Source organism: Phascolarctos cinereus, unplaced genomic scaffold (assembly GCF_003287225.1).
Source record: "Phascolarctos cinereus isolate Bilbo 61053 unplaced genomic scaffold, phaCin_HiC Scaffold_4;HRSCAF=312, whole genome shotgun sequence".
Classification (NCBI taxonomy): domain Eukaryota; kingdom Metazoa; phylum Chordata; class Mammalia; order Diprotodontia; family Phascolarctidae; genus Phascolarctos; species Phascolarctos cinereus.
In genome coordinates this window covers 487,272,165-487,284,572 of record NW_027555847.1, presented here as the reverse complement: position 1 = coordinate 487,284,572, position 12,408 = coordinate 487,272,165, and the positions used below count along the sequence as shown (strand labels likewise).

The 12,408-nt window shown below is 35.4% G+C and overlaps 1 protein-coding gene across 8 annotated transcripts in view; it reads left to right on the top strand.

The window, feature by feature from the left end:
- Positions 1–12,408, top strand: part of SPIDR (scaffold protein involved in DNA repair) — a 551,334-nt gene that overhangs the window by 145,640 nt on the left and 393,286 nt on the right. For all 8 annotated transcript variants that reach the window (XM_020992493.2, XM_078153426.1, XM_020992496.2 and 5 more), the window contains one exon: positions 11,932–12,191. In XM_020992493.2, the coding sequence (XP_020848152.1) occupies positions 11,932–12,191 (260 nt within the window). The remainder of the gene's footprint in view (positions 1–11,931; positions 12,192–12,408) is intronic.

Here is a 12,408-nt window from a genome sequence, read left to right as displayed (position 1 = left end):
AGGTCCCTTTGAAAGTGGTACTTGTCTGAGGACTCCTCAATCCCCTGGGGTGGGCAAACACTGTGGGTTCTTTTTTTTTTTCCCTTCTGTGATTCTCTGGAAACAAGTCCTGTAAATGTGACTTGCAACAATGTTTGAAACAAGGCAAATAGTTGATCTTATACTCCTAACATGGTTACAAACCCTGTTCTGCACTTTCATCCCTAGGCCACCCTAGATGCAGATGGGAAAGGAGCCAGTTTTCTTCTAAAGATCTAAAATCACTGCTTACCCTGGAAAGGCGCATATTACAAGACCTATCCATGTCTGCTACTCCCCTAGGCTTGGAATGATTTATTCCCCTGCTGAACCAGGACTGACACCTTGCTCAGGGCCCTTCTTGCTATCGTGGTTTCCCCAACTAATAATTCCTTTCCTTGAGGACAAGGAATTATTTTTATAATTTTTTTATCCATCCCTACATTTCGTTCTTTAAACTCTGTGTGATTTCTCCACTTAACTTAGAAACTGCCCTTTAGCCTTACATGTTCCAGTTAGTTCCCACATGCTGAAATGCTGTCTCTAATCTATTCTGAGAGCAGAGATTTCTGAAACAAAAAGGTGCTTTTTGGATCCTAAATTGATATAGCCTGAATCCTCTGTTGCTTGTTTGGCTTGAAGGTGAACTTGGAAGAGCCAAGTTTGTAGGGAGACCAGCGGTTGGTGAAGGTGGTACTGGGTGTGTCTCTCGTTAAACCTGTTTACCTTAAAAAAAAAAAGAAAAGAAAAAAGGGATTATTCTCTTGAACGTTTGAGAAAATGTACAGCTTTTGTTTCTTTCCTTGCTCCCTACATCCTGTGTTCTGTCTAAAGTTTCAGTAATCCAATGGTGCCCTTCTCCCATCCTTTGAAAAATGGGAAGCTAATTAGCATTTCTGTAACATTTATCTAAATCCTCCCTCCTCCCCAGTTTACAGATGTGGAAACTGAGGCCTAGAGAGGTTAACATGCCCAAGGTCATGCCATAAGCTAGCTAGCATTTATATAACATTTATCTAATTCTCCTTCCTCCCCAATTTACAGATGAGGAGACTGAGGCTTAGAGAGGGTGACTTGCCCAAGGTCACACAGGTATTAAGTGACAGGGACTGGACTTTAACCCAGGTCCTTTGAATCCAAGCCTTAAACTCTTTCAACTCTGCTGCATGGTGTCCAGACCAAGGAAAGTGTTAGTTTCAGGCCCTGGTCAGGTCACACTTGGAGTATTCTGTTCGGTTCTGGGTACTACATTTTAGGAAGGGCAGTAGCAATATCTTATGAATGAACCCACAGCCATTTAGTAGTGACTGTGTAGACATTTTAATTTCATTTTTAAGAGGAGTGAGTTATTCCATTTTTACATGGAGAATAGAGTTTCTTGGCTTTTTAAAAATGATACATAATATACTTAATAATCTTGCTTCTAAATATCTCACCAAGCTCATCTTTTGCCAGAAGCTATATGGGAACAGAGTTCTTTGTGTTAATTCTCATTTCAGCAGTTTTGCCATCTCTCCTTGCCAAAATAAATTGAGCCTTGTATGGAGTCCATAGTGTGCTTTTGTTGTCAGCTAAATATCTTTCTTTCAAGGGCTTAGGACACCTTAAGAATATTCCCACTACTACAGTAACATTTTGGCATTTACAGAAATAGAAACTGAGGCATAGTGAAACAAGATATCATAGGATTCCATCTCAGGACAGGAGGCAGCAGAGAACAAATTCATTTGCTACCTATACCTACCTGTTGTCTTCATTTCTGCTACTTTTGAGCCTCATTTTGGGATATAATGATTTATTTCCTTGTTATTCATACCATGAAATTATATAGTATTTCATGCTTTACAAATAATCATTTCCTTACTGATTTTTTAGTGAACTCTATTGTTTCAAAGGCTTTGTTTTCCTGACAGGCATGTTTTTGGTAAGCAGGTATGATTGACTTTATTTCTTTGTGGTGGTGGCGGCTTAAATTCCTTAGAATAGAAACTTCAGTGAATCTAGTGCTAATATAGAAACTAACACAGCTGTATTCCTGTGATCTCATCAGATCTTACAACCTCTGCAGGTTTAGGCCTGGTCAAAAATTGGTTAGAAGGTCTTTAAGAAAAAAACACCCATCTTCAGGATGTGGTAGAGAGGATGAGTTCTGAGGCAGCATGAGCCAACGCCCAGATGTGACATTGCAGGGCACGAGGTTTCACAGGTTCTTAATCACAGAATCCTTCAACTGAGAAGCTGACTATCCTTGGATTTATTTGTAAAACTAAAGATAGAATACTAGTGCTTTTCCCTGACGTCTGAGATGGATAAAATATTATTTTATTTTTTTCCCACCTGAAATGGCCCTATTGTAGAGTACCTTAATATCTTAGCTTTCTCTTTGATTACTTTTCTCCCATTTTGTGTTCTGCCTGAGTGGGTGTGGTTCTTGGTACCTGGTGTTTGTTTAGCTTAGAACAAGGACCTTTAGGCAGAAAAGTGAGATTTCAAAATGAAGTGATCATTAATTACATTGTGCTGCATTATACTGTTGCCCTGAATCTGACCTCTGAATTTAATCTTTCTATAAATTTTAAGGATTAAAGTGTGTGTTTCGTGTTTCATTATTTCATTTGTCATTGCAGTTAGCTCTACCCCCAGGTTGCTTCTTAATCTTGAAGCTTTATTTCTGACTCTTAGATACCACTTTTGTTCCTATATGTGGCAGGTTTTTAGACATGAAGATTTATAAATGCTATATCAATGTGAATTGTTGTTGATGTTCTTTGTCATGGTGATGATAAAATGGTAGAATTCATTTCTAACATAATACAAGTTTTACCTTTTATTCAGCATAATTTCTTCTGTTAGTTCTGAGCAATTTTGGAAAATAAAATAGTAAGAAAGATTCAAGAAGTAACCTCCAAGAGTATTTAATAAAGGAAAGATTCCGTATGTCCAGTATTCGTATTAATATAATGCTTTCTTTGATTTAGAAGCTTGGAAAAAAGATAATTCCTCAATTTTGGTACCATTTAAGAGTGTTAATCAAGAAATGAATAGAAGTAAGAACTCCGGGGGGGAGGGTGTGATTTTGATCCATCGTACTTTACTAAACAATAACGTATAGTAATGTAGTCAGCAGCCTAAATTTTTAGAGCTAAAATGGAAACTTAGGCATTATCTAGTTCAATACATTTTGTACACTTATACGTTAGGAAAATGGGAGCTAGAGAGACCATGTGTCTTGTCGAGAGTCATACACAGGGAATAGTCAAGCCAAGATTAAAACTAAGGTCTTCACCAAATCCCTGTCTTACTAGGTGCTGGTTAGAACACTTGAGCAAATGATAAGTGGCAGTACATTCTTCCATGTTGGTAGACGTGATTGAGCACTGAACCTGGAGTTGGAAAGAAGAAAAAAAAAGGCTGGCTTCACATCACAGCTGTGTAGCATTAGTAGTTAGGCAGTTGAGTAAACCACTTAATTTCCCTGATCTTCATTTTACAAAATGCAAAGCAATGTACTAATATAATATACTGCTATATGAATTTTAATGTATCTGTACCTTTTCTTCAAATCTGTCTTGTGTGGAATGTAAGTTTGATCCAGAAAATTATTTTTAGTGTGTATGTGGGTGTATATGTTTGTATACACTTAAACACGTGTATTCTTCTCTATTCTATCTCCACCATTTTAGTGGCTTATATCTAGACAAATATGGTAAGAAAAGTTTTTTTTCTTTTCCTTTTTTCCTTCCTTTCCTTTCTTCCTTTTTCATTCTTCCCTCCTTCTTCTTTTGTCCTTCCACATTTCTTTTTCTGATCTTTAGTTCTCCTTTTCTTTTTTTCTTTTCCCAGATTATGCTTTAGGTTAGTCAGTACCTTAAGCCTGCCAAAGACCAGTGCTTAACCTTTCTGGTGGAACTCAGGGCAAAAGAGGGGGCTGACTCCTGTTACATCAGCACTTATGCTGTAGTCTTTTGGCAGAGCCAAAGTAACCGGATGATCAAATTCAGTACAACCTAGCACTGCTTGATTGCCTTGAGTATGCATTATTTCTTAATATGTGTTAAATGAAGGTTGAAATATTGTTAGCTGGATAAGCTCACATATGCATGATGAAAGATTTGTACAGTCTGTTTTCATGCATCTTATGTACTTCTTCCTTATGTACCTCTTGGCTCACTTTCTACCCAGACTGAATTTCCCTTGCATGCAGTCTATGTAATATGCTATTCTTCATGGTTACAAGTGAGTGATAATAGAAATGCTAAAGTACAAGCGGTAATTTCATGTATTATAGCAAAACTTTCCAAAATAAAGACATCTTATGTGCATATGAACTTTCTCTCTTTCTTTTTTTTGCTTCCTTCTTCCTTCCTTCCTTCCTTCCTTCCTTCCTTCCTTCCTTCCTTCCTTCCTTCCTTCCTTCCTTCCTTTCCTTCCTTCCATTGGGGTTAAGTGACTTGCCCAGGGTCGCACAGCTACTAGGTATCAAGTGTTTGGTCTGAGATTAGATTTCAACTCAGTTCCTCCTGACTTCAGGGCCAGTGCTCTATCCACCTAGCTGCCCCGTTCATATGAACTTTCATTAGGAAGTTGATTAGAGACACTTATTCCATCGGAATTTCAATGGGTGTATTTTGATTTGGTGCAATATGGTCAACCTATTATGGTTGTCCCACTAATAACCATTTTTGAACATGCATATCTTGCTTTTTCATGTTGGAGCCTCATGTTCTATGACCAGATTAAAGAATTGTAAATAGGGTAACATCTTAGGAAAATTTATGACCCATTTGATGGTGTTATATTATAGTAGAAAGTGCACCTAGACTTGAAATTAGAAACCTTGGGTTCGTGGGACCTTTCATTATTCAGCAGCAATCTCTGCTGACCCAAGGCTCTGTTCCCTTTTCCCTTCTACCTTTATTCCAGAGAGAACAACCTAGGATCCATGGATCTATTTCAGGGCACCTGCGAATATAGATGGGGGAAAGATTACATTTGCATTTTTTATTAATCTCTAACTGAAATTTAGTATTTCCTTCAATTATTTAAAAACATTCTGAGTAATAGGCTTCACCAGAACACCAAAGGGGTCAGTAATACAAAAAAAAAAAAGTGGTAAGAACCATTGCTCTCATTAGCTGTCAACTTGACAATTGCATTTGGCCTTGTGTCTCCAGTATCTTCTACCTAGCTGCTAAAGTAATTTTCATTTTTGTTTTTTGTTTTTTTGTTTTTTTGGCTAGGCAGTTGGAGTTAAGTGACTAGCACTCTATCCACTGAGCTACCTAGCTGCCCCTAAAGTAATTTTCACTCAAAAAAATTCCAAGTTGCTCTTTTTTGCCTGTAGGCTACAATATAAACTCTGTTTCACTTTTAAAGCCCTTTACAACCTAGTCCAAATCTATTTTTCCAGTGTCATTGTGCATTCTATACTCTGCATTCTGGCCAAACTACCGTCTCTCTGTTCCTTGGACATGACACTCCACCTTCTGTCTCTGTACCTTTGTACTGGCCATCCCCAATGGCTAGGATGGCCTCCCCTACTTCATTGAACCCTTACGTCTATTACTCAGCTCAAGCCTCACCTTCTCCATTAAACTTTCCTTGATCCACCCCAAATGCTAGTGCCTTGCCTCCCAAACTACTTTAACTGGTATTTTTATTTGTGTTATTCTCTTTATAGTTATTATTTATAAATTTGTATACTTAACTTTTTGTTTCCCTTTAAGGGTGAAAGCTTCCAGCATGAGAAATCAGTCCTACATTTTTCACCTCAACTATTGTGCTAACTTCTAACCCTACTTCTAAATGTTTTCCTTTGCACCGCTCCTGTCTACCCTCCCTCCTCCCAGTTCATCCTACATACTGCCAGGAGATTAATCTTACTGGAATTTGGAAATGTGGTTAAGATTGAACATCTCCTGGTTCTGGGGTAGTGTTGAGTGGTTATTGGTTTGGGGACAAAACCTGAACTATATCTGTATGATCATTAAAGTAGGTCCCAGAGTAGGGGGCTAATAGGGTTTCCTCTTTCTCCATACCTTAATGTTGCCATTTGGAATTTTTAATGTCTTTTTAAAAAACCATTAGTTCAAAAGTTTATAGAGGGGAAAGAAAGAACCTCAACATCTTTGACTCATAATTTCTGACCAACTTGTTACCAAAGAAGAGTTATGTTAAAATGACAGATGATATGTATACTTTCTTTTTTTTAGACTGGGCATTCGAATACCTTTGACATGTTTTACCAATGTAGTGGTTTTTTTTTTGCTACCAAATATGCTTGTTTGTCTTTCCATTTTTATTTGTATAACCCTCTCATGCAACTGGAATAAGTCATCTTATTGAAAGCTTTCATTGGATCTCCTTTGGTTAACTTTCAGAGAGAAGCTGGGGAAAATACTGGAAAAAATAACAGTAGTTTCAAAGAAAAATAAAAAGCAAACCTTCACTCTGGTACTAGAAATCCATAATTCATTCCAAGTAATCCTTTTATAGTAATGGTGATTTAAGGAAAGAGGCAGAATTTCCAAGGAGCAAAAACTTTGCACTCCTGTGTCAGGTTACTACAAGGAATGGGCAACTTACCATGAACTGCAAAGCTTTTATTTTTCCTTGCTGGAAAACTTTTATGTAAAACAATCTTGTCATTAAACTGCTAAAGATGACAATCCTAGTCACAAGCCCCTCTACTCCTCTCACCTTCTAACCTCAGCATATTACTTAGAAAATGGAAAATTGATTTCTCTTTTTGTTAGAACCTGAGGCTTTTAGGCTTGCTCCTTTGACTGCATTCTCCCCATCTGGTGAGCCTATGATGCCCTAGGATCCTAGAAGGAGTACATAGCCACCTATACAAAGCCAAGGTCAGGAATTAGCGTATGATGGCAGAGCTGGACTTGAAAACTTAGGTTGAAGGCACAGGGCAGGAGCTCTGGAATCAAGATGGGACTTGATAGAAAGGTAGGTACGTATTGAATTCTCTAGAATGGCAGACTTTCTGTTTCCGTATTGAGAGAGTGCTCAAAAAACTTATATTGGGAGGCCCCCAAAATACATTTTATAGAAGCCATAAGTTTTGCTAAATTTTCCTTTCCAATATTATAGTTGATCTGTGATTTCATTCAGTGTGTTGCATTTTATTCCCAACAGTGCAGATAGCAGTCTGTCCATGTCTGCCCATTTTGAGTAACTCCAGTCCATGCTTTTTTCATAAATTCACCACAAGTCAAGGGAATCCTCTACGTTTTCCTCATAATAGCAGGCATCCAGTGGGCCACTTGAATTGACCCAACAGCTCACTTTTTCTGATGTAAACAGTCCATATTTTTGGCCTTTTAACGTTAGTATATTTCTGACTCTTCATCTTGTTGTCCAAAGCATTATTTTTTTAAAATTTAAATATTAGGGATTCTTGTCATTCTTTGTTAAAAGAAATATAACCTTGTTTTGCAGTTATGTGGTAGTGTAAAAAAGACTGGCTTTGTAATTGGAAGACCTAAATTTGAAGCCTGATACTAATACTTCCTACTTGTATGACCTGAAGTAAATTACTTTGTCCCTCAGGCCCTCAGTTTCTTCATGTGTAAAATGGAGACCTAATTCAGAAACCTATGGAATTGTCATCAAATTCTACAATACCTTTTGTAAAACTTTATGTAATCTTGTTTGGTGATTGCCCCATCATAGCTTTAGGTGATGTCTTCCTGTAAATTTGAGTTTAGGGGTCGTGTGAGGTCTTTAAGAGACTGTAGGCCTAGTTTTTAAGCTCATGACTGGCTTTAGCATTGATTTTGATGATATCGATAGATGATGATATATTGATTTATATATTTTTTTGCACATAGTAAGCACTTACTAAATACTTTTAAATTCATTCATTCATTTCTTTAGAAATTAACCTTAAATAAATTTACTTCTCTGTGCTTCATTTTTTTGGTTTTTAAAATCAAGACAACATAGACACAGGAAGAGGTTGTTACTACACATGAAATATTCTTCCAAAAATGTTATATAGTTATCAGTTGACATTATTTTTCAAGGAGAACCATGGAGCTTTAATGTAATTATTATAATAAAGCTATAAAAAATAAATCATTATTTTAAGTAAATCATTTATTTCTGTAGGCATTTATTATATTCCTGCTATGTGCAAAATGCCAAGTTAGCTTTGTGGGAATGGAAAGACAAAAAATGAGAAACAGTTCCTAGATTTAAGGAACTGATTTTGCACTAGAGTCTAGTTTCTACTGAAATTTTTATTTTCTCTATTCAGGTATAAAACTTTGGATAAGTTTTAATTTGAGATAATATTTAGGGACACTTTTTAAACTTTTGATTTTTCACCAACAGTCCTTTGTAGTCATTCAGTGACTTTATAAAAAATCATCTTTATAAAAATAATTGTTCCTATTGAATTTAACTGTTGGCTTTCGCCTATGCTTATATTGAACCAAGAGAAGATGTTTTGTGATTTAGAGTCATAATTGAAAATTGTGAAAGGTCCCTTCCAACTCTAAATGTATGATCCTAAATAATGGATGTTACCGGGACTGTGTTTTCTTCACCGTTACTTATTTTCATTTCCAATGTATGCTATGTAAAATAGCTATAAAAAGTTAACTTAATAGCTTAACTCATGTATCTTCTGAAAGGCTATACCTGATCAGCCTTGAGTAATAATACCAATAGGTGACTTTACCATGTTTCTCCATCTGGTTTCTTGATTTCCTGATGTGAAGATATCTTCTTAATATACTCCATGCTCTTTTCTTTTCTTCTATCCCCATCACCTTCTGCCTTTAGCAGAAGAATTTCTTTTTGTATAAGATAGATTCTTTCAAAGCAGAATTCTATATCTGGGCTCTATCTTGCATTTTTCCAGTATTCTCTATCATATTAAATAAGCCTCCTGACATTAGAATGTCTTTTATATGTTGTACATAGATATTTGAGGCTTTTTTTTTTTTGGTAGGTTCTGCCTTAGATATTGCTTTCTCTGAATTTCTAGGCATCTCTACTACATTCACTCCTCTATGGTGTAGCTATTCTCTATAGTATCTGGATTGTGGGTATACACAGGTGATTTTCTCCCTTTCCCCTTTGATTCAGTTCAGAGCCATTTTGATTAATTTGCAACACACTAGTCTTGTTCATACTTACCCACACTGATTTATTTAAATATTTTACTTCCTTTTCTGTTAATCTGAGCAATTTATATTTTTGTAAATATTCATCCATTTCACTAAGATTGTCAAACTTATTGGCATACAGTTAGAAAAAATAGTTCCTAATTATTGTTTTAATTTCCTCTTCATTGGTGGTGAATTTACCCTTTTCATTTTTTATACTGGTAATTTGGTTTTCTTCTTTCTTTTTTTTAAATTAAATTAACCAAAGGTTTGTCTATTTTATTTTTTTTCATAAAACCAGCTCTTAGTTTTATTTATTAGTTCAATAGTTTTCTTAATTTCAATTTTATTAATCTCTCCTTTGGTTTTCAGTATTTCTAATTTGGTATTTGATTGGGGATTTTTAATTTGTTGTTTTTCTAGTTTTTTTTATTTTAGCTGCATGCCTAATTCATTGATCTCCTCTTTCTCTATTTTATTCATGTAAGCATTTAGAGATATAAAACTTTCCCTAACAACTGCTTTGGTTGCATCCCATAAGTTTTGGTATGTTGTCTCATTATTGTCGTTCTCTTGGATGAAGTTATTGATTGTTTCTATGATTTGGGGTTTGACCTAATCATTTTTTAGGATTAGATTATCGAGTTTCCAATTAATTTTTAGTCTGTTTTTCCATGGCCTTTTATTACATATAATTTTTATTGCATCATGACCTGAAAAGGATGCATTTAATATTTCTGCCTTTCTGCATTGGATTGTGAGGTTTTTATGCCCTAGTACATGGTCAATTTTTGTGTATCTCACAGTGGTTTAGTGCCTATTGTTCCTGTCCAGAGCTGTAGTCTTTTCTCTGCCAATACTGAGCTATGTGACCTTGGACAAGCCAGCTAACTTCATGTGGCCTCAGTTCCTTAGTGTAACATAAGCTCCTTGAGAACAAGGATTGGGTCACTTTTGTGTATTATATCTACAGGATCTAGCAAAGTAGATCATAGGATCACATATCTTTCATTGAAAGGGACCTCACACATTTATACAACCTTCTTGCTGGTCCTTGAAATGTAATACTTACGAGAGTACTTATGCAGAAGAGTCTCTTGAGAAATTTTCAACACGTTTATTGAGTATCTATTGAGTGTCCACGAAAGTTAATCAGTGGTAGTACCCATTATATGCCCTCATAGAGTTCATATTCTAAGATGGACAAATTTTCATAGATAAAACCAGAGTAAAAGAGCCACATGAGGCTGACCAATGTGAATAAGGTAGCATTTTTTGGTCAAACATATAAGGAAATGCCTAAATTTGTTTCTATAACAAATGACATTTTTAGGGATTAATTGGGGAAATTATGAAAAGTACCGAACATGAATGCTAAAGAATTCTTTTTCCTCTCAGGACTTGGTAATATCCTGAATTATGCTATTTTGGTAAAAATATTATCCTGGGAATTTGAAATCAAAGCTTAGACAAAAAGATTCATTTTAGAAAAAGAAGCTGTGACTCATTTATAGTTTCTTAAATTATTTGTTAATAGCTATATAAAATAGTATAAGAGAATATTTAGTTGCATTATGCTAAGAAATTAAAATTTACTTCTCCTTTAAGAGAGTCTTATTAGATTTGGTTTAATGGGGAAGAGAAGATGCTTATTAATTTTTGAAACTTTTCACATAAAATATTTTAAACCAGATGTACATTGACAACCTTTCAAATATTTGATGGCAATTATCATCTATGGCTCCTCTATCACTTCTTTTTTCTTCCTTAAAACCATTCCTTCAATAGTTCCATATATGAATGTAAGCTCTTTCAAGCCAGAAACTACTTTTCATTTTGTTCTTTGTAACTCCAACTGATGATTGAATGTTCATTATTCAGCATAAACCTGAACATAAAATAGTCTCATCCTTTTAGGTGCCTACTTGCTAAGTCAGGTATGAACTCATATGAAGCATACAATCACAACATGGTATTCTAATGTTCAGCAAACCCCAAAACTCTAGGTACTGGGAAAAGGATTTACTATTTGACAAAAACTTCTGGGAAACTGGAAAGCAATCTGGCAGAAATTTGTATTAGATCAACATCTTATACCATAAACCAAGATAAACTCAAAGTAGATGTATGACATAGATATAGGTAGACTAGAGGAACAAGAAGAAATCACCTTTCAGATCTAGGATAGAAGAACTTCAGCATTACCATGGAGGCAAGTGGCTCAGTGGATAGAGTGCTGGGCCTGAAGTCAGGAAGACTTGAGTTCAAATCCAGCCTCAGACATGCACTAGCTATGTGACCTTGGGCAAGTTACTTAATCTCTGTTTGCCTTAGTCCACTAGAGAAGGAAATGGCAACCACTCCAGTATATTTACCAAGAAAATCCCATGGACCAATATATTGACATGATATGGTCCCTGGGGTTATGAAGAGTCAGACATGATGGAACAGCAACAACAATCATTTCCTCAGTGCTTTTCTAAACATAAGAAATGTGTATCTTTGAATTTATTGAATATTGGATTAACATAGATGCAGCCTAACTTGATGAGACTAGAGCAGAGATAAGTGGATCAGAATACTGTTATTTACTTACATGATGCTGTAGGGCTACTTGTGAAATCTGATCACCTTTTTTGCTTCTGAATAGAAGTTGTTAGTAAAGGTATAGAATTTTTAGTGTTATTTTTAATAGACCTTTTACATTTCTTGAGAGATCTAGAATAGTAATATACACAGATGAGGTCATCTATTAATTCAGTTACATTTATCTTCATTTCTCTAGATAAGTTCCACTGAAATTTTGGAATATTCCTCAGATGTTGAAAAACAAGAAGATGTAAAGAATGTGTTACCCACCAATTTAGGAGCTGCTCACAAATACCACTTGAATTTTGGATTAGATTTAGAACAAGACAAAGGAAGACCTGCAAGTGACTGGATAAAATCTGCACAGGTCCTTTTACATACCCCTAAGAAAGAAACAGATAAGACTCCTAGGACTCCAGAAGATTCTGCAAAAAAAAAGAAAAAGAAACTATTAAGGTAAACTTATGACTTTTTTTATTATTTGGCTTTTGTAGTTTTTCTCTTTAAAAGCCCCAATATTTTTAAAATACTGTTTTTTTTTTAACTTATTTGCCTGCTTTTAAGGGGAAACTGGCAGAATAAGATTGCAGTTCTTATAAGCAATTAAAGAAGGCCTATGATTTGCATGAGAATTTCTACAAGTTCGGCATTCACAATTTTAGTAGTAACCATT